Source organism: Armigeres subalbatus, chromosome 2 (genome assembly GCF_024139115.2).
Source record: "Armigeres subalbatus isolate Guangzhou_Male chromosome 2, GZ_Asu_2, whole genome shotgun sequence".
NCBI classification, from domain to species: domain Eukaryota; kingdom Metazoa; phylum Arthropoda; class Insecta; order Diptera; family Culicidae; genus Armigeres; species Armigeres subalbatus.
Genome location: NC_085140.1, coordinates 163611559 through 163637592, shown reverse-complemented (window position 1 = coordinate 163637592; position 26034 = coordinate 163611559). Strand labels below are relative to the sequence as shown.

General features: G+C 38.8%; 1 protein-coding gene across 5 annotated transcripts in view; it reads left to right on the top strand.

Moving 5' to 3' along the window:
• Positions 1-26034, top strand: part of LOC134211105 (homeotic protein distal-less) — a 183239-nt gene that overhangs the window by 30762 nt on the left and 126443 nt on the right. For all 5 annotated transcript variants that reach the window (XM_062687723.1, XM_062687724.1, XM_062687722.1 and 2 more), the window contains exon 2: positions 7794-7969. In XM_062687723.1, the coding sequence (XP_062543707.1) occupies positions 7794-7969 (176 nt within the window). The remainder of the gene's footprint in view (positions 1-7793; positions 7970-26034) is intronic.

The following is a 26034-nucleotide window of genomic DNA, read 5'->3' as shown; positions in this document are numbered from 1 at the left end:
ACATTTTTGGTTTATGCAAAATCGAGTCCATCGTTCTGTTGGTGATGAAAAGTTTTCTTATTAGTCTGCAGCTGCAAATTTCTTGTCTTGTCAACATGAATTTGCTACAAATATCACCCCAAGTTGTGGTTGGATAAATCATTTGACCAGTAATCTGCCTAAAATCCACCTTGTCATAGGTTTCGTCATCCATAAATATCCTATGTACTTCGTTACGTACCAGGACCAGGAAACACTTCGAATCGTCGTAAGAAGCGGTAGTTTGAACAAAGCAAAAAAAAGTTCGTCCAGCACCTCAATATTTTCAGAACATTTTCACGTTACAGATTTCGAAACTCGTGGAATCTTCGGAGTGAGAGGCTAAAATTAGATTGAACAGAAAGGAAATGTTTCGTACATATGTACCGTGGGGCATCGAAATCCGTACACTTAAGAACGTCAGTTTGGGAAAAATGGTCAGGAATATTGAAAACGAATACAAATGAAACGTTTATCGTTGTTACAGGTGCACGAAGGCCTCTATTTTCAAAGTGTTGCGCATTTACGTTTGAAACTTACAAAAAAAAATGATAAAATAACGAATTAAAGCAACACCTCTTGATCAGAAATCCGTCCATCGTGGACGCATTTCGAATCAAAGGATCCAAATCCGTACAGCAGCAGTGTAGCAGACTAGTTGACTAAACTACCACTGTTAATATAGTTATATACGAACCTTGAGGAGCGGTGCCTTTGATTTGTATTCCGCTTATCTTACTTTATTAATCACACTTTGCAATAAAATCGCACTTAATTTTGATGCAATTATGTTCTACACGTATAAAAATGGCGCAAGAAACTATGCGTTTGGTGGGTGGCGATTTGTTTTTGTTTTATGTTGTTTTAATTTCAAAGCCTACTTTCCATCTCAATGGCATACAAACTTACTGTCAAGTATATGAACTGGGTAAGGTAAATTATTTTTAAATTAATTAGGGCAGGGCTGCCCAACGTACGGCCCGCGGGCCGGATGCGGCCCTCGGCTCCATTTCTTGTGGCCCGCGGCGTGTAAGAAAAATAACCTCATATTCGGCCCGCCAGCTTTCTATCTAGCTCGAGAAGCTCTTTTTTATTTTTCATGATTAAATACGTAAGTTTTAAATCAAAGCTACCGCTGCAAAACCATTTATTTGAATTTGAAATGAAAAATAATATTTTACATAATTTGAAATGATTGCATTAAGCGACCGCAAGACACAGACCGCAAGACACAGAACCGCAAGACACAGAATCGCGTTTTCGAAAGACCAGAGTAGTTTATGTTCACGTTGAAAAAAGGAAGGCTGGTTTGCTTAATTTGTTCGGAAATTTTTGATATATTGAAGGAATAAAAGCCGAATCCAAGCATTCTATGATATATGATATTTGAAAGGGGCCAGTTGATAGAACTTCAAAGGCTCAAAGCTCAATCAGTTTAAATTTCCATTTAGGACGGAACAAATATTTATTTCTTTTTTCGTCCCATTAACCTTTCCATAATGAAGTGGGTAGGAAATAAAAATTGAAGGCGTAGATTGATAAAATCGAAAAACTCGTTAGTTTTTTTAAAGAATTTTCTATGAAAGCTCAATATTTTATTATTTTTCCGGTAAAACAGTTTCAACACGCGAAGAAGGATAAAGGATATATTTTCTGTGTGAGCTAATAAAACCCTCGAAAATTGCTTTATTTTCGGAGTTATGCCAGAAACTGGCCAATTTAGAAACATGGTCAAAACTGGAACAGGTACCTTAGCATTAGTTTACGCGGCAGACAGTGAAGAGTAAAAGTTTTCGCAGAAGATTTGAAAGCTATTTTACGTGAAAAAGCCTCAAACCATGAAAATACTGACGTGAAAAACGTGACGAAGGTGGCTGGCATTCTCGAATGACAAAGAAGTTGGCAACTATGATCCCAATGCAGGGAATAACTAACGGAAATAACCTGACGGCTGTTAAGGTCACTCCTGACAGAATCCAAGTTTCAAAGTGCTCGCAGTTTCGGGGGCACACCACTCGGCGGCGGACAACTGCCATTTTTGTTGATTCAGCTTTGCTGCGTCGCAGCATGCGTGAAAAAATAAAAATGACAGTTGTGCGTTGCTTCCGTATCGAGTGGTGTGCCCCCGAAAACGCGAGCACTTTGAAATTTGGATTCTGTCAGGAGTGACCTTAAGACCTGTGTGAAGGAACTTTTTTTCTCCTTCGAAAACTTAAGTGACCTTGCGATTGATGACGCATCAGCAATGACAGAAAAGGGCATTGTGGGCATTGTAATAATTCTAAGCAAGGAAAAACAATCACGATATTTCCCTGCCATTGCATACTCACCAAAAGAATCGATATGTCAAAATGATCAATATTCCTCAATTATGGTAAATGATGTGAATAATTTGATTTAATTCAAATGGATCTCTAATGCAACGACGATAACAAAATAAACAAAAAAGAGTGTTTGAACGCAATAAAATCGTGTTTAGATTTTCTAGAAAATGAAAAACAACAATTATTATTTTTTAAATATTTTAAAAGTTATGTACCGAATATTTTCTGGCCCGCCAGCAAGTGTGAATTCTAAGAATTGGCCCGTAGCATGAAAAGGTTGGGCAGGCCTGAATTAGGGGAACTGTTCCATTTTCCATCTCACTGATCATATATTTATCGCATCACAAAACAGAGAAGTATAGCACCAATCTTTTCGCTACTTTTTGATAACATGCGTGCTCACTGCTGAAAAATCACAAAAATAAATAAAACAACAACAACAACACCTAAAACAAATCAAATTCCTTTTTATTGTTTTGTTTTGGATGGGATGGCACTATGAGATGAAGTGCCGAACCGTTGCCCTACTTTAAATCCCCTATAATTTATTGATATATCTTGAAGTGGATGGATTTCGGTGCTGTTCGAATTTTGTTCATACATTTCCGAACAAATTTTTTTTCTCACATTTTTTGCCAGAATACGGATTCAGAATATATAAAAAAATCAAAAAGAATATTCCCATTTTGGTCAAAATTGTTACATATGCAGTTTCTCAAACAATCATTTCAAATGTCGTTTGCTGAACGGGTCATATGGCCGAAAATGTCATTTGTAGTAAAAATAGTGAATGCGAAAGGTATGAAGTAGTTGATTATAATTGATAAGTTAGCAGAAATAAATTGGAAATGTGGAAAAAATTGAGACGCCCACCTTTTCATTTGTCACTTCTCACTGTAAAAAGAGTGAAGTTAGAAGAAATATCAAGTGAAAAATGAGAAGTAATAAGTGAGTTGTGTTTCTCACTTCTCAACCCTTATTTCACACTTCTCATTGTCTCAAACTTTTGAGAAATCCATTAGGAATCGACCTAGGCAGTAGAAGCATAAGTACTAGAACGCTAGTGGCGCTGTAGTCATTTAAATTATTTTGCCAAATTATGCTCCAACAAGCTTCAATTGGCCATAATTTATGCATCATGTTGTAGGGCATGTTTAATTCCATCACCAACATCGGTTTGACACTTGTAGTACCGGTACTTTGGCTGCCAGGTCAAAGTAACCTAGATGTTAGTCACGCGAACAGGAACGACATTAGCAATCTTATACTTTTGAATCAACTACCTAGGCTCATATCTTTGTTTCAGTTGGTATCGGATGATTGGTTCCAGCCGAAACAAAAATTCAACGACTGAGTGTACAAATCACGAAAGGTTCATTTACCCGAAAGTCATTCGGCCGAAAGCCATTTGTCAGAAAACCACAGAGAAGTGAGAAATGATAACAGAGAAGTTAGAATGATAAGTGAGACGTCTCGCTTCTCATTTCTCAATGTTTGTTTTTCACTTGTTTGTTCTTATTTATCACTTCTCATTCTCATTTCTTATTTCTCACGTCATTGAGTAATCTCACTCTCACTTTTAGCAAAGAAAAGAGGAATGAGAAGTAAGGCGTCACACTTCTATCAGTGATGAACTCTCTAACTAATGAAAAATCACTTGAATAGTTTGGGGTCGTACACTTATTATGTAAGCAATTTTTATGGGTTTTTCGACCCCCCCCCCCTCGCCCCATGTAAGATTTTTCGCATACGAATGATTTTTTTATTTATATGGCGTGTGAGAAAACAACAGACCCTCCTCCTTCCAAAAGTGCTTGCGTAATATGTGTACGGCCCCTTTAAAAAAAGTCTTACTTCTCATTTCTCGCTTACTACTTCTCAGTTATCATCAATCACTTCATTTTTTTCGCATTCACTATTGTTCGGCTGAACGACATTAAAGCCATATAATCCGTTTGGCAAACAACACTTATGATCGGGTTCATTCAACCGAATGACATTTTCGACCAGACCTGTTCGACATTTCAGGCCATAAGATCCGTTCGGCAGACGACATTTTCGGACACATCACCCCTTTTGCCAAATGCCATTTTCTGCCACATGACCCGTTCGGCAAACGACATTCTCGGTCGTATAACAGCACAAATCCGGTTGATTTGGTGTGATAACTTTGATATGACTGAATTTGGTTGTATATGAGCAATACAAACTTGTTTACAACATGTGTGTTGCTTGGACCGTTCCGCCAAATGACATTTTCGATTATACGATTTTTTGGGCCATATGACCTCTTCTTCATAACGACATTTTTGGGCGTAATGACATGTTAAGCCAAATTGCCCTTTTTGCATTGTCGACCAAACAGCATTGTCCGGCCGAACGACATTTTCCACCATACTTCCATTTCACCCAAATGACTGTCGGCGAGATGGGTTTTGGCCTAATGGCTTGTTCGACAGAATGGCACATTCAACCAAAAACGTTTGGCCTCTAGGTTCGATCAAACGGCTCTTCTTCCATATCACTGTCAAAACTGTCAAATTCGACCACCACAGGCGCTGCTATAGAATAAATAATATTTGCGAATTCTTAGTGGAACAGATTTTTTAGATGCCTTGATATCTTGTAACGCAACTTCAGAAGTGTTTTTAGTCACCGAAAAAAGCGATAATACTAAGCGTGCTGCTGAATATCAGTAATTCAACATTTTTTATGAGATGCATTACATATGCTTATTTCTTGCGCGTGCGTAGAGGTGGAATTCTTCTGAACTTCTACTGCCAAATTGTTTTGAATTTCCACTGGAAATCCGTTTGAATCACCTGCGGAAACTCTTTTGTAATTCCATGAAAAGATATTCCATTGGATCACTTTTCGAGGAAAGTTTTTGCCTGCTAGACAAAGTGGCTTAATCAATTAGTGTACGACTAGATTAAATTAGATTAGATTAAACAAAGTGGCTTTTTTCAATTTCGTTTATTTGGTAGGCTGAGGCGTGTATAATACATTACGAAGCCATGGTTCTTTGTGATATGTACAATCAATATCATTTTATTATGAAGTTAGTAAGAAAGGAGTAGAAGCCAACGTACTCGTGGTGATTCGAGGTTAGGTTTACAATGTTCAAGGATGGAAGGGAATTAGGATTCGGAAATCTGGGAATCATCATATTCAAAGAATGTCAGCTGCTCATCCGGTCATTTGGCGTCAGGGACGATGTGGTGTGTTGTCATGCTCGAGGAATGGTTCGACTGGGAGCATCTTCCGTATGGACTCTACGGAACAGAATGACAGATACTTAAAAAAAAACTTTGAAGAAAGATAAAAAAAACATAATATTAGATTTTGATGTCAGAAGAACAAAGAAAACCATAAATGGCCTGCATATAGACTACATCACGATCTCCTAAAACACCTCGAACTTCCCTGAAAGGTTGTTGACAAAGTGGCGTACTCAATGTAAAGCTTGATCCAAAAGAAATATTAAAAATTAAATATTAAATTTTACTGTTTTATTGATGTGGCTTTCTTAGTCTGAGGATAATCAAAACGGCTAAATTTTGAAATTCCCCGACGTTTCGGCCGAATGTAATTGGCCTTTTTCAAGGGAAAATTATTAGTTAACAGCTTTTTGATTATTAATTAATGTCTGTTGCATGTTTTTGGGCTTCTTATTTTTTGGTAATTTACGGAAGAAGCGCTACGTACTATACGATACCTAACGGCTTAACAACAAATTTAATTTTATTTTAGCAATCGTGCACTATTGCAAAACCTTTGAAACACATACATGTAATGAATGAACTTCTGTAGAAAAACAAATTCAATAATCAAAATCATTTGTCTATCGCAATTTGATTCACTCATGATTGCGGTGTTTGCGGTGGCGCACAGCTCTAATGGTGCGCTTCTTCTCGACAACATCACCGAATGACTTTTAGGTTGAAGCTTTCTTCGGATGTGTACGATAAAGTCATAGATGTTATCCCAAATAGTGTGCTTCTTAGTTATAGCACTGTGTAAATAGCAAAAAATTATCCACACACGTTTGACAGGGTTGATATTGCAACATTTTCTTAAATAGAAAATGACGACAGATTCTGGTTTCTGGCTTTTGTTGCAGTTCTCTCGTATTATTCGGAAAAGTTATTCAGAAATTTCTACAACAATAACTACAGCCATTCTCTCCAGAAATTTCTCTGAAAATTCTTACAGAAATACTCACAGAAATGATTTCAGATCTTGCTCTAGAAACTTCTCCGGGTATGGCTTTAGGACCTTTTAATATGTCATTTAGGTTCGTTTTTAAAATATGTATTAAATGTAGGGACACGGCAGGTATTTACGTCCACCGTCGTAGGGTCGTGGGGACTCATACCAACGAAAGCAACGTCCTATTGCTAGAACTCCACTAAAGCAGAATGTTTCTCCTGAGCCTACGGTTTGGTACGGATGAGTTTGGCAAAAAATGTTTCTTTTATTGGTTTTCGAGACTATGACGGAAAGACGAAAATGCCTGCCTTAACCTTATTCAATGCCTCTCAATCAGTCGTTATATTATTATAATTGTTTAGCATTTCTATGTGTAAATGGTAGACACCTATTTTTCACATATTTCTTCGGATAAAAACTGATTAATTTGTCATTTTCCAATTCTCCCAAATTCACACCCCGTACAATCGAAAGTTTTCCATCGCATTCTCCATTTTCCGGCTTCCGTCCGTGCCCAAATTTCCCATGCCTCTAAGGTAAAGAAAACAACATCCGCTGGCGCAGAGGGGCCATGCAACTGGCGTGGAATAGTTGCGGTTCATTCACGCGCCATCCAGACGCGCCTAGCCACGGCCGAACGGTGCGCGATTTTCCAATTTGACCGCACGGATTTGGGAACGGATGAAATTATTTCCAATAATAATTGCGCGCGCCTCGAAACGCGTTACCCAGTTTATGTGAGTGTGGCTGCTGCTGATTGGGGCACCGATTAGTTTTTAGTTCTGGCACCTCGCTGTTTTCCTGTTTCTTAGATGTTTGTTGATTTTGTTTTTTCTTGTTTTGAAATCCTCGTGTGAACAATGAGATTATTGAAAACAGTGCCCATACCAGAGCAAGTTTCTTTTCTCGGTGGATTCAAAGAAGCTTGTGGATCGTGGCTTAGAGGGGGTGGTTGTTTCCATTTTATTGCGGCTATTGATGCAGCGAAGGCTGCTACCAATAGCTGGCGCTAAGATTCGCTAATTGCAGGCCATTTTGCTTCGAAATTAAATTATTACCGCGAGAAAATTATTCATTTTTCTACTGTTGCTGATGCTGAAGCTCGAAAATTAATAAATATTGAAAATTACATTTAATGAGGTGGGGTTTTCGATCGGGCAGCAAATATAACAACCCTAATTCCGCATGCGAACGAATTGTGACGTATTTCTGTTTTCTTCTCGTTTTCTGTAATTTCAGTTACGGTGGCATCCGGAGTGGGTACCAGCATTTCAGTGCGCAGGGCGGGCAGGATTCCGGTTTTCCGAGTCCGCGAAGTGCACTAGGTTATCCTTTCCCGCCCATGCACCAGAATTCCTATTCAGGTTATCATTTAGGCAGTTATGCACCTCCCTGCGCTAGTCCACCAAAAGACGGTAAGTTGCGAAAACATTGCTTAGAATAAATTACTCGTTTTGAAATATCGTTCAGAGTTTAAGAATGGAGGGGCATTATGTTTTGCATATTTACCGGGATTCGCATTTTCATAAGGAAGTAATCCTTCCGTTCTATTACTAGCAAAGATACAAAAGTTTATAATGGGATTAAAGAAAGAAATGTAATATCTTAGCACACTCTGTTCAGTAGTTTTTCCTTTCCTTTTTTAATTAGGTCATTCTAACATTCTACAGAAAGTAAATTCCCAAACCCTAATTGAATTGTGGGTTCCCCCTGATTTGGCAAACCGAAAAAAAAAAGAAAAAGAATTCCGCCTCCCCGTGACATTTGCAGTCAACGTATGATCTCTGTCGTGCCGAACGAACAATACCGATATTGACTCACGTCCATTCTGGTATTTCAGTCTGTAACCAAACAAAACATTCACACATGAAAAACAATTTCAATTTGCAATTATATTTTGCACCTTTCCGCACCACTGCACCACATTCAGGTTGTTGCCATGCTGAAAAAGCTGACTCGTACTTCGATCCTGGTGACCACGCCGCCGCTATACACTTCGCTGGCGCGGTGGGCAACTTGCGACCCGGGAAACTGCGGTGCCAACGAATTAAAGTTGATTGATTTTCATTAAAATCGATTGACTACAGTTTGTAGTGGTCGTCGTGTGCCCCGCCGCCTGCCAGCCCGGGTGGTGGGTGCGATGAACAGCTGACCCTTGTGTGAAGTTTATTCGGTTTTATTGTCATTATATTGTCTGATGGCTCCACGCTATTGGGACCGGCCGGCGGCGGCGGCCATCTGTTGCTGAACGGGTTTCCAGATCGAAGCACGAAGCCCCCTTGCTCCCTGAACTACTGATTGATTCAATTTAATGATGATTATATTGATTTTCTAGTTCTCGGTTTTTGGGACAAACCGATGGATGTTATACTTTTATTATCAAAAAAGAACTGTACGAAGAAAGCGTTTGCTTGCGTGTTGACCTTCACCGCGTTGCAACATTTTGAGATCTCCTGGGAAGAGCAACACTGCGCAGCTGGTTGCTGATACAGATAATGCTTACCCATTTCACGTTGACAATTTCACGGTCTCCTTTCCGGGACATGAGCAAAAACGACCCGAGAAATCGTATTCCCTGCTGCATATTTACGCAAACATGCCCGCCCCCCTGCAACGGTTTCCTTTCTTCTTCGGTAGCAAACGTGTGGAAAATCTCTCAATCGAATTAAAATATGCAGGCAAATTTAAATTTTTAATGCAACACGACTAAAATGACAAAATTCAACTCAGGCACAGAGCCGTCCTTCAACCGCCCATCAGCTTGTTTCTTGCTTTTTTGTGATGAGTTCGTCGCTTGGGATCGGCATCGTCATTGACGCTGCTGCTGCTGTCTTGTCCCGTATCGTGTCATCGTAGTCGGCTGGGAAAGCTGCACCGCATGGTTCGCCTCGCTTGCCTGATTACTATTTTCGGTGTTTTCCATTTGGAGCGGTTTTTGCAAACCTAAAGCCAACGCAAATCCTTTGTTGCCCGAGACTTCCTTTGTTCGGGGTGAGTGACGTGATGGTTCGTTTACACCACCGCTGAATGGCAAACTGCAGCTTATTTTGGCCTGCTGAAGGTCGACACTGACCTTACAACAACTGTTTGAAAATATAAAATCGGGAATTGGTGAATTTACTTTCTTTTTAATGTAGCTCATGAGCAATGCAGTTCCAATATAAAACCGGGATCGGGAATCCTTTGGTAACTGAGCGGTGAGACGCGCCATTTCAAATGCGCAGTTGGCTGTCTGATCATATCTCAGGTTCAACTTATTAATTGAATGACAATGATATTTTTATCTACCACTTTTTTGTTTTGAGCTATAATAAGTTCTTTGAAAATTTTTGCTTCGAGTTGTCTGGTTTATCTGATTCACATGTTTATTGGTAACAAAACACCTTTCAACGAAATTTGGTCTGATTGATCCTCAAGTCACAGCCATCTGCAAGTGAAATGGGATGAAATTTTGGTGAACATTGTCTTTTCACTACACATATAAACGCTCCCCCAGACCCAAGCGATTTCATCGCCGCGTGTGCGACAATTAGTCGCTGCGATTCTTTCGTTGGGTCGCTGCAGGCCATGCTCTATTTACGCTACGCATACCAACGGCGACAGAATCGCAGTCGCTGAGCGATAGAATCACGCTGCGATTGTCGTGTCGCGTATGTTTGGGGGAACCTTTACATTTGATCAAATGATCAATTCTGCTGAGATGTCTCGTTTCTCACTTGTTACTTGATACTTGTTACTTACTTTTGATGTTTTTTGATGTATGAGAAGTGAAAAGTAACTAGTGAGAATTGAGAAGTGACACGACTCATATCTTACTTCATGAAACTCAATTGTAGCTTCTTACTTTTCATTACCACTTCCCATAGTGAAAGATGGGAATGAGAAGCGAGAAGTTACAAGAAAGGAGTGTTAAATGAGATGCTGGAAGTAAAACGTTAGCCTTCTCACTTTTCACTTCTTACTTCTCACTTCTTACTCCTCAATAATCGCTTTCTATTTCTCATTTCTCACCAATCGCCCGATCGTTAGAGGATGTGACCTTGATGACAATGATCCACGAATTGAAAAAAAATATTCTGAGTCCACAGCCCGCATAGGTGAGATTTTCTAATAAAAATCTTGATGGATGTATCACTAGTGATGATGGTGCCTTTATCGTGCATCATGAAAATTAGTATTCCAGGCCATAATTTTAGTAGGAAAAGAAGAATCTAATCTAATGTTAATCTCAATTCATCCCTATTCCCACATTCCGTTTTCCATTTTTTCCCCATTTTGACCTTTCTCGTGCAACAAAGTTGTACCAAAAGGCTATCATTTTACTCCAATATCGAACTTTTTATAGAAGGCTCAGAGACCCGTAGTGTTACATGCCAATCGACTCAGCTCGACGAACTGAGTAAATGTCTGTCTGTCCGTGTGTATGTGTATGTGTACACATGTGCCATAAAAACATTAGCCAATTTTTTGCATAGTAATTATTAACCGATTCTCTCACCACAAGTTACATTTGACAGAGAATAAAGCGTAGTTGATCACTATTGAATTTCATAACGATTGCGCATTCCAAAAAAATCTAAATATCAAAATAGTTATGAAACATAGTAATTAAGTTATAGCATGCCATAAAATGCCTTGAAGTATCAACTCATGCAAGCCCTTCTACTCGATTTAGTACACGACTTTAATACAACAATTGAAACGCAAGCTTTGATTGCATGCAAGTTACGACACAATTACATTAGCAAAAACAATAAAATTGTGGTTCAGCGATTTCAATTGATAATGTTCTCTGCATATTTGCCGCTCCCTTGCAATATCTTTCGGTTGTATCCTTCATTGCTTTCGATTGCTCCTTTCTATTTTGAGTCTAATTAGTGTTTGTTCTCTGATAAATGACAACGAAAAATTTGAACTAAAAGAACATATTACTTCCGTTTAATAAGATGAAATGAAATAATTTTCTTCGAGAATTGAAACATTTCGGCCATGTGGTCCGATTCGAAAATGGTGAAGTCCAATTGACCCAGATATTCAACATCACTTACTTCACTTTGACGTTTACTCAGATTTAGGTATTTCTTCACTTCCGACAAAAACAAGAAATGGCGCATCTACTGAATTTTTTATGGCTTTCGCGTAAAATATTTTTTGTTTCATATCAATTCATAACGACAATCAGGATAGAGTCCAGAAATAAGTGACACAATGGCCGTCTTAGCCATCACCTCGCGTTTTTCGAGGCGCAAATGTCAACTTACAGCTGATGAAGTTTGGCCCAAACTCATTCCGCCGAAATAGCGAAACAGCTATTTCGGCCAAACGGGCTTTTCGACTAATTGTCCGATTTGGCCAAATGACTACCCAAGCAACACCTCTTGTTTCTCAGTGAGTAACAACAACTGTGGTGTGACTTACTAAAGGTCTGACTTATGCACAACGCGTCGTATTTGGAACTCATTTGTGACACAAAAAGCGCAAGAGGTGGAGCCTATTTGCAACATCTTGCGGCTACAATGAAAATAAAAACACAAAAACCAACCGGGAATCGAACCATGGACCTTTAGATTTGCAACCTTCTACTGTAACCATCACACCATCAATTCTATTTAGAGATTCTGTTACAAGTGCACTACATAAACAACAAAGTCATTTGTAACTTCATTGTACCTTATACGGGACATGCAGGGGACTGTCAAAAATAAAATACTGCTCAGCCGAGCTCAAAGTGTTTTGCAACATATCAGAAACATTGTCGTAACAGTAATAAACCGAAGAGTTATTAATTCTGCAACTTATCTGTTTTGTTTCTGATATGAAACACATCGAATTTTAAACCACCCAAGAAGTCAGATGGGTAGAATATTGCGACGCCACTTAAACGGAAATGAAACATTGTGTTTTTCTGAAACTAGGAAGTAGCTTTAATGTGACTCGATGTATTGCCAGTGTCTTCAATGCAATTTATTAGGAATAAACAACTATTTGAAAGATGTTGCGCGTGCTGCTTGGGTAGCTGAGCTGACATTTTTGTACGTATGGTTCTTTTCGGCCAAACCGTTTTCGGCAAAATATTTTTTTCGGCCAACCGCAATTCGGCTAAATGACTTTCGGCGGTTATTCAGTCAAATGGCATTCAGCCGAATAAGTTTCGGCCAAACGACGCACGCTCTCCGACTAGCCATCTGATAAACGTTTTTTGCGCATGCTGCAACTGAGCAAGGATGAAAAACTTCGTGTCGCTGATAAGAATGTGATTCACCTTTCCACATACACCTTCTCCATAACGTTTCCCCCAAATAACTAATCTTCCCGTCGCACAAAAAGGGGAATAATAAGAAATTGTAAAAAATTTACTCTCTACTTATTACGTTTCCAACAGAATATTGCTATTCATTTTTCCAATAAACAATTATTCCATAAGTACGTTATGTCTATTAACACCTCAAATGGCCCGCTCCTAATAAATAGTAGGAGTGAAATCTATAAGGAATGAAATTTAGATGAGTTTTAAAAAGGGTTGGAGCTTGGTGAATAAATAGGAATTGGAATTGGGAACGGGATAAATATCAAAATTTATTTGGAAAAAAGATAAGAAAAACCCAACTTAATTCACCGAGTAGTGATACGTAGTGACACCAACCTTATATGGCGCTTATATAGTTCGATTCAATTTTCTTAATAACTTTTAAACGCAATAGTCGATCGTTATCAAATTTAATAGTGATCAACAAAACTTTGTTCCTTGTCGAATGCAACTTGTTGCGAGAAAATCGGTTGGGAATTACTATATAAAAAAGTGGCTAATGTTTTTCGGTTTTCGTGTGCACACACACACATACACACGGACAGACAGACATTTGTTCAGCTATACGAGCTGAGCCGATTGGTATATAACATCGTGGGTCTCCGAGACTTCTATAAAAAGTTCGATTTTGGAGTGAAATTATAGCCTTTCGGTACAACTGTTGTACGAGAAAGGCAAAAAGATTGTAATGGAGAATGCTATCGGAACATAGAATGGAGAAGTACGAATAGGCTTAAGGTTCGTATTGGAATTGGATTTAAGATTGAGATTGAGAATTGTATTTCGGATAGACCGGGATTGTGTTCAAGGTTGGGAATGAACTTAGAATTGAAAGTAGGATTGGTATTAGGACTTAAATCAGAACAATCATACATAAAGGGATTGAATGTGAGAAGGTATTGGGTTTGAAAATGTGAAATAAGGAAAGGTTTTAAGTATTACTTCTTTTGACAAATCATGGGCTGCTTTGGACATTTTGAAACAAGAATTATAACTTGATAGTAATTTATATCAAATTTCCATCATCACCATTTAGGTGTATTGTTGATATTGGATGGCAACTTTCTGTTTCAATTTTTTGTATTTGTTTCGTTGATTTTTTTCAGAAAATTTAAAATCCAAAGTAGCCCCCGTAGTCAAAAGCACGACGGTAATAGATTTGAGGTAGGCATCAAATTTTAATTGGGGATTGGGGATGAGAATAAGAGCGGGATTGAGATTAAAATTTGGATGCTGGTGATAGGTATTGGGATTGGCACCATATCAGTACCAGGATTGAAATTAAACAAAACCCAAATTAACCCATCTAGCGGCGATGATTGCCCATATCCCCGATTTTTTTTTTCGATTTAGATTTTGTTTTCAACAATGATTTTTCAATAATTTTGAAGTGCCATTTTCCTGAGTTCCTAAAAGTGTGTCTACAAAATTTGTACACATACACACATACAGACATCACCTCGGTTCGTCGAGCTGAGTCGATCAGTATCCCGAGTAGATGAAAATAGCTCAATATATTCAAATATCAAATGTTGATTAGATATCAAAATGAGATATGGACATGATTGATATAAGAGATAATAGATCAGACGACAATGTCAATATTTTGCACTGAAATATCATGAGGAGATCAAGTTATGCTATTTGTACAACTCGGTACAACTTTGTTGTACGAGAAAGGCAAAAATGAGCAAGATTGAGTATGGTATTGAAATGGTGTTGGAGGATTAGAAATGGGGTTAGTTTTTGTTTCAGCTAGAACTAGAAATTGATTTGGGACTCAGATTAAGAATATAAGTGGGATTGAAATTCAATTTGCAGCGGTTTTTCTGATTGAGAAAGGTATTGGAATTGAATTGAAATTGAGTAATTGAAATCAGCAGTGGGACTGGAATCAGAACAGAAATATGTACATTGTTATTGGTTTTGGATTAGAATGAGGGTGTTTAGGAATTGGACTTAGGGCTGAAATTGGGAAATGTGAGATGGGAATAAAATGAGCATACTTATATAAACTGGATAATTGAGATTATGATTTAATTTAAATAGGATTTTTTATTTGAATAATTTCAAAAAGAAACTGACAGTGTGACCAGGTTCAGGATCAAGATTGAGATTGGAATTGGCAAACGGAAAAAGTGTTATTCAATTAACAGTTTTCCAAAATACATAGATTTATTCACTGGACCCAAGCAATGTGGATAGTATCGCATTCAACGCTGACTTGTACAGTTTGTATTCGAGCAGGACATTTTGATTTTCCAAAAATTGGAACCTACTGAACGAGCCACCACATCGCCATGCTATCCATCAACTGATAGAGCACATAAAATGGCGTTAGACTGTTTCACATTCACGCATTTCCATAGGTCCACAAAAAGGGTCGCACCATCGCTTCCGGCCACTTTGTCGTCATACTACAGAATGACGGATTCGATTGTGTGCTATAGGAAAAATCGTCAAAACCAACGAACGCAGCGTCGTCGTCACCCCCGCACAGCCTCAGCTAATGGACGACGTCGCTCCTAGCCGTCTTGTCCACGCGCACCCACGAGAAAAACATATTTTGGCGCCCTCCGCGAAGCCTCAAACGCCGTACCGCAGACTCAGCAGAGGGACTTATTCAAATGTAAATTCAATTTTCCATTTCAACGCCACTCGGCTAGGAACAGTGCGTCGTCGTTCGTGCCGTTCTACTGCCGCACCGAAAGCAGAGAAACGCCCCGTTCGCATAAGGACGCCTCTCGTCCGTCGTTGTTGGTCGCGCTGTTGGCTGAATGCTTTGCTGCTGCTGTGGAAAATATTCTGACGGCGGACACGGAAGCGGCGTCGTCATCCCCTACCAGTCAAATTTTCTCCCTCGATCCGATTCCGGCTATTTTGTTAAAAGCAATCGCGTGTGATCGATGGATTTGGTTTGACTGGGGAAAATTGTCACCGTTGCCGGCGCGCGGGGTTCGGTGGCCGCCGTTCCATTATTCGGGTGAAAAGCTGTTATTAGAACGGTTATCCTCCTTTTATTGCTTTGAAAGATATTCGGAGCATATGCTTTGTTGATTATGGGTAACTAACATTCATATAGGAGTGTGGATTGTGCGCATTATGTTTGCGTATCTGCTCGAGGGCATACGTTTGTTATGAAAGCAGGGCTGCATTGTTCAGGAGGTGGGCCGGGCTTTGCGGATTAAACGGTGCAGGGGGTGACTGCAAATATGGCATCTATCACAGTTGAAACTAATCTTCAAATTAACGGTTTGCTGCTGGCATAAATTGAGATGCATTTTGACGTAATTCAGATTTGGTATCATTGGATTATAACGTACATAAATTACAAACAAAATAATATTTGTTTTTGAAAATACATTTACGATAATTTGGTCATGATTACCAGCAACCCAGTAATTTGCTTGTGGTTTTGATTCTGTCAACCGAATTTTGTCTATTCGCTATATCAGAACTAAAACGAGCAGCGATGCTATCATGCGACCACCTCGCCAACTGGACTGCTCGGCAGCGCGTTGTTTTACAAATGCGCACTTGCTGTGCATCGCCACTTCTCCCATCAAGGCTAATTATATTCACCTGTTGATGTTTTATGATCAGCATGACGACGCTGACGTTGATGATGTCGATGACGACGTGCAACCGTTCGTCACATGGATGCCCTCGCTCATGATATTGAACGCACTTTGCTATCAGCAAAACTGTTCTGGCGTTTAACAATGTAGCGGGATAGACCCGCAAAGACCAGCGGCTGCTACACGGCTTTGCAAGCTTAAACGCCACGGTTGTTGGTGCGCCAAACGAGCGACGCGAATCTAGGCTCGGTGTGCCGCGGGGGTTTACTCGATGAAAGTTCACAGATAAAAATCTCGCGCAAAACAGTAGCCAACAAGCACATTTACGACTACGGCGTCGCGCCGATGACGGTAACCCAATGTGTACTACAGACCCGTCTACGCAGTATGAGCCACCGCCTAGCAGTGGAGGCAAGGTACGTGTACGAAGGAAAAAAATCACCAACTCTCTGTGCGTCCGTGGTCGATTGTCTTAATGAATAAAATGCATAAACGCTGCGTATTTAATCAAAAATGTTAATTTATGTGAAACAACGTACAGGCGCTCTGCTGGTGGCTGGCTGCTGTTTCGCCGCCACACTCAGTCTCTGCGGAGTGCGTTGCGCGTTGAGCTACCGGTTTGCAGTTTTGCACTTTATGAATACATATGGAACCCGGCAAGAGCAACGCCAGCATCAAACGGCGAAGAAGAATGGTACAAAATGCGCCCGTCAAGCTATGGAACTTTTCTTTCGAGTGTTATGTTGCTTATCTATCGTCGTTCTAAACTGACCACAGGACATGGCCTGCGCCATTGCGCCATAACGACTTTATAAAAAAATATCTAAATATAAATTTTTCATGCTAACTTTTTTTAATTGCTCCAAATAAAAAAAAAACATCGACAATATGAAATCACATTTTTTCCATTCTATTCAGCCATCCCAAAAATCATAATACAAAGTGATGAGAATTTTAAATTTATTGTTAAATACATAAACATTCGACCCCATATTGTGGTTTTAGATATTTTTTAAGCTTTATCCTCCGAAATAAAATTTCCAGGACTAGTCAAACATTGATTTTCAGGTAAACATGTTGTTTTACCTTGCAGGTGCATATAATCCAATTTTCTTCTACAGGCCATTATGCGCTCGCGGAGAAATATTAGCGAACTCAATGTTGTTCCGAATCACATCACTGTAGTCGTGTTCTACAGAGGACGTCATCAACAATTGAACACAAGAAGTGGTAGAATATCATACATCCAAAGAATCATTGACTAGGAAATTGAAAGGCTTCTGTGCTTTGGCACGCTTTTCCAAAACGACACTACAACGTTAAGTTCAATTTTGAATAGCTGCATTCAAGCATAAAAAAATAGGAAAAGCGTAGGTAAAATCAACACCTAGAGTAAAAATGATACATATTGAATAATTGTGTCTTGAGCGACACAATTATAAGATTTCACAATTCTCCCAATAAGAGATGTCGTCGATAACAGAACAGTGACGAAGTCTTCAAGTAGGAAACAAAATACATACTGTCGCTACAAACAAGCTCAACATAGTGGAAGTACATTGAAGAATTGTAAAATCTCATAATTGTGCTGATACTTCCGAATAGGGGTAACTGGGGTAATATGCACTCCCGGGGCAAAACGACCTTCTGGCATTTTGAGCGGTCTTCCAGGAATATTTTCAAGAATGTTTTGTACTGGATTGGTAGTTCGAGGTTCGAACTACATGCGCTGTGGTAAATACTCTGAAAAAACTGCTGAAAATGTACCCAAAATGCCAAAGGGTCGTTTTGACCCGGGGGTACATATTACCCCAGTTTCCTCTAGTAAAAGCGGAACAACACATATTTTTATCGCGTCGTCATCCAATAAACAAATTCTTTTTAACTTTTATTCGTTGGAAGTCCTTATCGAATTTCTTTATAGAAAAACTATTTGCCGGAAGTTCAAGAGTTGTCGTGTGGCAGATGTTTTTTTTTTTTTGCTTTTATGAAGCTAAGTTTCGATTCCAGAATGTTTTTGATCGCTGAATCTCCTCAAACGGATCATGTCTGTCTTTTTTTCTATTGGTAGAATCTCACAAAGGTGCCATCGAGAAATCAAATTTCTTAAAACTTCGTTAGAATTGTCTTCTTTATTGTAAGGGTTGGTTGCGTACCTTTGTTTACAAATTGCGAATTCGACTCGCATTTTCTTAGACACACTTCTAGTGATCAATTAATTGTACAGAGCTAAACTGTTTCTCAACGCATGTTGGAAATGAGCGTGGTTCGAGTAATGTTTTCAGTTCGCTACTCTGAATGCATCTTGAAATTAGAGTTGGAGAACAGTCAGCCATGTTTGGCACTCTTTCAACTATGTTTTTAAGACACTATAAACGAAGATGCGCCTTTTTTTAAATGGCACGTTAGATTTTGTGGAAAGATCAGGTTAGGGGCCCTCCTTAGCCGGTCTAGGCAATTTTTGGATTGGAAATTGTTTCGACTTCCCTGGGCATAGAAGTACCATCGTGTTAGCCTCATGATATACGAATGCTAAAATGGTAACTTGGCTTAGAAACCTCGCAGTTAATAACTGCGGAAGTGCTTAATGAACACTAAGCTGCGAGGCGGCTCTGTCCCAGTTTGGGAATGTAATGCCAAGAAGAAGAAGAAGAAGAAGAACCAGGTAGGTGTCTCGACTTCTTACATTCTACATCTCATTTCTTACTTCTCACTTCAAAATCTGAAAACTGAAAAATAAAAAGTAAGAAGTGAGACGTCACATAGCTAACTTGTAATTTCTCACTTTTCACTTATCATTCCTCACTTATCACTGAGGGATGTGAAGTAGGAAATTGAAAGGAGATATCAGAGTCTCTTAATTCTCGTGTATACATTGATGAGACAGTGTGCCATGAGCTACAAAACCTCACGTAGCATGGATTCCGTGCAACGAGAGAAGCTAGCGCGTGCATAAAATAACTGGGTGAGCGTGCCTCAATGTACGTCTCATGAGACTCATCTCATGCGCTAGGAATGCATAGCTGGCGTTACTTAGGCGACGATATTATTGAATGAACATTTCCCGCCAATGCCGGTTTTATGCACCTCCGCTGTTGTTTGTAAAGATTTGCCATGGCAAACAGCGCATGAGCTGATCGTATTGAGATGTCTCAATGCGACTCACCAATGTTAATGTGAGGTACACAAGCTTCGTGAGACTAAATTTTATGTGCGCGTAGCAGACGCTGTTCAATCTAATCCTTTTTTGTACGCGTGCATAATGTCTGAAAGAAATAAGATCAGAGAAGAGAGAAGTGAGACATCTCTCTTCTTCCTTTTCACTTCCTTTTCTCATTTCTCCTTCTCCACATCTTACTCTGCACTTCCCACTTTTGACAGTGAGAACTTAAAAGTGAGAAATGAGGAATGAGAAGTGAGAAATAAAAAGTAAGAAGTGGGTCATCTCACTTTTCATTTCTTATTTCTCACTTTTTATTTATTACTGGTAGGGTGTTTTTCGACTGGATAAGATGTTATACTCGGAAGCTGACTTCCTCAGTCTGAACTATCAGGATGATGGTTTTTTACTAGCCCGAAGTTTCGGCCGATGTAATGTGGCCTTTTTAATTGGTCCTTGGCCGAAAAGGTCATTTGGCCGAAAAGGTCATTTGGTCGAATAGGTCATTTGGCCGAATAGGTCGTTTGGTCGAATTAATCATTTGGTCGAACAGGTCATTTGGCCGAATGTGTTTTGACGTCTAAAATTCTCACTTCTCACTGTGAAAAGTGAGAAATAAGAAGTTAGAAGTGATGAGTGAGAAGAGAGGCGTCTTCCATCTCATTTTGCTCTTCTCACTTTACGCAGTGAGAAGTGATGAGTGAGAATAAAGGGGTGAGAAGTCTCACTTCTCACTCCTCATCTCATACTTCTCACTGTAAAAAGTGAGTAGTGAGAAGTGAGACGTCTCACTTCGCACTACTCACTTTTGAAAATGATAAGTGAGAAATCAGGAGTGAGAAGTTAATAGTGAGACGTGTCACTACTCACTTCTCACTTCTCACTCCTCATTTCTCACATCTCACTGTGAAAAATGATAAGTGAGATGTCTCACTTCTCACTTCTTATTTCTCACTTATTACTTTAAAAAGTGAGTTGTACTAATTGAAAAGTGAGACGTCCTACTACTCACTTCTCAATTCTCACTGTTCACAGTGAGTAGTGAGACGTCTCACTTCTCTCTTCACACTACTCACTTTTTACATTGAGAAGTGGGAAAATATGTAGTGAGAAATGAGACGTCTCACTTTTCACACCCTACTTTCCACATTTATAATGACCAATTCGGCGAAATTTTCTATTCGGCCAAATAACCTATTAGGCCAATTTTCGTGTTGTGCCAAATATCCTATTCGGCCAATTGACCTTTTCGACCATATAACCTATTTGAGAAGAATATTTTCGACCAAATGGCTTTTCTTATCGAGCAGTATTTTGAGCCAGATGACCTATTCTGCCAAACGGCTTTTTCGGCCACATGACCTGTTCGACCAAATTGGTTAAAAAAAATCGGACGTGTACCCATTTCAGCCATTCAATATTCTCGACCAACTGACGAACCCAACCACCCTCAGCATGGTCTTGCTTTGTGCCCGCGCGTCTTACCGCACGGCTAAGGAGGGCCCCAATAATTAGCTAATATCGGATGCTAAAACGAGGGTGATTAGATTTGAATCGTGGTGAATAAGTGATGGAATTAAATGGGATTGTACAAACTCGTCTTATGACAAGTGAAGACATTCCACTAAAAAGCTCAAAATAATTTTCTTAACAAGTAGCCATTGATGAATTGTGTATTCTACTCATGAATAATTGACAATCAATAATATCTTGTTTTACTGAAGGTCTACCTTATCTATGTAGATAACCTACGAACAATTTCAATTCGTTACACTAGGATCGCTTTTTACGCAAAGTTTTAATGAATTCAAATGCCAGAAATAACCAAAAACAAACCGCGTAAACAGCTACCCCAGTGTATTTCATATTCTTTGCACACGCTCCTATTTACAGCAATGTCACTATTCTAATGACGGTCCATTGAACGGATCCATTTTTTTGCCTCATTTGACGAGCTGTCAGCGACGTTGAGATTTAGCATGTAAAAACAAGCTCGAGGTGAGACGCGAAAACTTATGGAATAAATTAGTTTTTATAATAAGCCGGTGCATTCCCGCCAACAAAGCGCGCACGATCTTCCTTCGATATGAATCTCTGATCGAGCAAGCTCTCGTTATATGGCTTAGCTGTTTCGAATGTATTCATGAGTTGATTTGGATGGGAAAGTGTTTTGTGTAAAAATATTATTATTTTGTTTGATTTCTATTCGGTATAGATCATTCAATTAACAAATAATAAAAGTTTAATAAAAGATTATCATAGTAAACGATGAATACTTAAAACAATTAATGTTTGAACGATAACATTTGAAAAAAAAAATCAAACGGAAATTTATGTCGATTCCAATACAAATTTTGATCGCCTACAAAAAGTATATTACCAGATGAAAGTTAGGATTATTGTTTTTCGTTTCGTATCATTTTCCACATTTTACTTATAAGATTTTCAGCATCTACTATCACCATCCTTCGACAAATACTGATATGAATCTTTGCTCCTGCCGCTCACCTACAACACACAATGCATACATTACAAATAAATCAAACATAAATTACAAGGCATTAACACCTCATTAGTTATTAAATTTAGCATGAAGAATTTGAACAAAAACCAACGTTAATGACTGATCCCACAATAAATTGTGGCCTCACCGTTTAGCGGCATCAAAACAACCTGACGTCTACCAACAACGGATGCTCCCAGTACGGCAGTAGTGGATGCTCCCAAATGGCTTCTCGCGTTTCACGTTAATACAATGTGAGCCAACACGACAGCCAACAACAGCAACAGCCACGGACATCGGACGGCTAACGCAAACAGAGAATGCTCCCCGTTGGATTTGAAGTACCTGCGGGAAGATTGGAGCGTGCGAGAGGATGCTTCAAAGACTAATGATAGACCCCGAAGGGGTGCCCATCGTAACTAGTCTTTGAGTCGGTTTGGTACCGAACCTACGATTCTGAGTGTGTCTGATGGTGCAAGTGCCTACCTACGAATGGTGGAGGATGGGCGGGTTCCCGCCGGGCGGCCCGCACCCATTCTTCGGAAATGGACAAATATTTCTCGCCGTAGTTTGTTTTAGAGCTTCTGCAATGGAGCTACCTATTTTCCGCAGTGAAAAATTACGCCTCGAACACATACACTCCGCGTTGTGGCGGTAAATAAGCAATGAAAAATTGCGTTCATTGTCGCGTAGTGGTGGTATTGGGTGCGATGGATGGTTGGGTGTTGGAGGGATTGTGGGAACACTTTCTGTACGGTCATTTATGAAGAAATTCTCCATTGTCGAGCAGATCTGCAGACACGACCGTTGGTTTCAAATGTATGTTTATTGTCTCATGGATTTGATATGTTTGGTTAGGATGTATTCTAAGACTATTTACAATCTCTTTATAATCATGTGAAATGAAAAAAAGTTTTCACTATAACTCTTGAGCCATATTTGTAGCGTCCTCAATACGACAACTCTAATGATCACTCAGCGGGCTTAACTTTGCTTAAATACCGAACCGTATTTAGTTGATAGCACAAATCTGAAATTGAGCAAATATACTAAACACCTAAAAAATACACAAATCGTGAGGAACACTAACTTGAAGAACCGTCTGACACAAGGCTCTAAAACATCAAATATCAATTTTTTTGAAAACGTTTCTCGAACATTGCAGAATGTAATAGACAAACATTAGAATTGTTTCTTTTCTTCCTAATTAGTCAAGTGCAGTTTGACCCTTCTCGAATCATTCCCTCTGCGTTGACTATAAAAAGAATATTTCCTACTATTTCTAAAAGAAAAAAAATCAACATACTTACGACGGCACACAAAGAGAGGAAATGTCAGACGTTTTCGAGCGGGTACCTCGTAACTGAATGATTGAATGACTGACTGAATGGCCGGTCGGTTAACCATCCCCGTTCGTTCTGTCCGCGATGTCCATGGTCTGTGGCGCGGGTTTTCGCTCTCTCTTCAAAGTGAAGAAACAAGTGAATCGAATTCCTCGCACACAACGTTTAGCTTAGGGCATGCCGCACGCGAAAATGAGTTATGGGTACCGGTTGGAGCATGTGATGGACTAACGAAACTTTTTTTTTGATATTCTGACGCATCATAAATTCTCTTTATGGCAGAAAGGCGTCGAAAATGAGTATCACTAGAACTCTTTTCTTAGGAACACTTTATTAAAGCATTTTGGATTTTTTCAGTGTCGAACTTTCAAAGGGAATAATAAGTTTGATCAATGACAATCAATTTCGAATCGATGATGATGCTTCGATTTCACTGTGACGAGCGAAGTTTCCGATAAAAATTTATTTTTTTGAATTTCCACAGAAAATTTTCCTCTTCTCCTAGGAGAAATTCTTCTTAATTTCCACAAGAAATGTTTCAGAACTTCCTTGAGTTAATAATTATGGAAGTGCTTAATGAACACTAATCACATTGGAGGATGTAACGCCAATAAGAAGAACAACCTATTCTCAAAATTTCCACACAAAATTCTTCTGAGACTTCGAAAGATTTTTTGAATATCATTAAAAATATTCCTGAATTTCCATACGAAAGGTTTTGTATTTCTTGTACATTTTTTTAGTAAAAATTTAAGAATGAAAAGTGAGACGTCTCTGTTTTCATTTCTCAGTTCTTGATTTTCACTTTTTATTGTGAAAATTGAGAAATAACAAATAAAAAGTAACAAGTGTGTTAAGAAATAAGACGTCTTACTTCTAATTTTCGTTCTCTCACCCATTTTTTTCACGGGAGATTTTAGAAGACACTGCCAAAAGGAACTCCGAAATTATTTCCGTCCATGGCCTAACTCCAGCAATGGGCGCAAAAAAAACAATGAAAACAACGTCCATTTAATATAACTCCACTGTATCTGAATCTTACTCCCGAGCCTACATTTTGTAACGGATGATTTACATAAATGAGTGCATCTTTCATTGGTTTTCGAGCCGAGTAACCGAAATTTCCCTATTTTTTGCCATGGATCGTTCAAGAGCTTTTAATAATGTGAACTATTTGCTCACATTCGCCCCATAAGCAAACTATCGAAATGAACGATGATAACAATCTAAAGTGTGTACTTCCAATGTGTTTACCAATAATTAACCTATCATTTTCAAAACGGAATAAAGAATTGGACGAACAACCAATTGTATTCCGAGAAAAACGATTTTATTTCAAAGTGTTGCATTTGTGGGCAAATTTAAACGATGCGGGTGCAAATGTGCCACCCCGAGTCCATAACGCGCCAGCCTGAAATGGTAAACAAGATGCACTGAAACTGACGAAAGAATCATGCATCAGTTAAAGAAAAGTCCTATTCCTGTTTCAATACCTAAACGAATGCTGGTAAAACATAAAAAAAATTGCACCTGGACTAAGATATTTTTATTTTACAATTTATCGCGTTTTAGTTATTAATTTTACGTTGTTTTTTTTTATTTCTTTAATCTCACATTTCAATTCTCACTTATCGCATTTCACTTTTCAATTTTCACATTTTACGTCTTCTAACATTTTTCATTTCTAACCTGTCGATCTCCCTTTCCATTTCGCACATTTTACTTTTCACTGCTTAATTATAAACTCTCACATTTCACATTTTGCTCCTCATTTCTCACCACGATCGTTTTTTTTTTAAATACTTTATTAAAGTGATTTTTCTTAGGAGCTAGAGTTCATCACTAATCGTTCCTTTCTCTTCACCAGTAAATGTAAAACTACAACATTGACAATGACAACAACATTGTTCTCTCTTGTGAATGTTGGGACAAACTCAACTAGCAACAGTCGTTTGTCTCAAACTGCAACTGAATAGGACAATGATTGCCTGCCGTGCATTTAGAAAAGTAGTCGGTTTCCGGTGATGTTTTTAGTTAAAAAAGTATCAGTTATCAATGTTTTGACATAAACAGCATGATATGTTTTGTGTTTTACTTCTGAAATAACCAAATTATCGCAGTTCGAAAAGTTCACAACAATTTTCTCACCATATCTATTGCAGACAAAATGGAATGTGTCTTTATACTCTACAGATGCGGACAAAGACTTATCGCTATCCTCTTTCGTTGATTGTTTTTGTTTTGCATTTTTCAGCGTCAATTTCACTCCTTGCTCTTCGCTTATCTCTTCTTCTATGTCATTTCTCATATGCAACTACGTGCTTCTCACTTTCCATAGCTTGCTTCGCACTTCTCTAGTCTTGCTTCACACTTCATATTTCTCCCTTTTTAACTATCTTTCCACAATATATTATTTAGCACCTCCCGTTTCTCACTTTTCACTAATCTTTTCTCACTTCTCAATTTTCTTCTCTTGATTTCAAATTTTACTTCTTGCTTCTCACTATGCACTTCTCACACCTCGCCTCTCCTTTCTCACATACGAACAAACAATTTTCTCAATTAACTTCTAGCTTATCACCTCTCCAT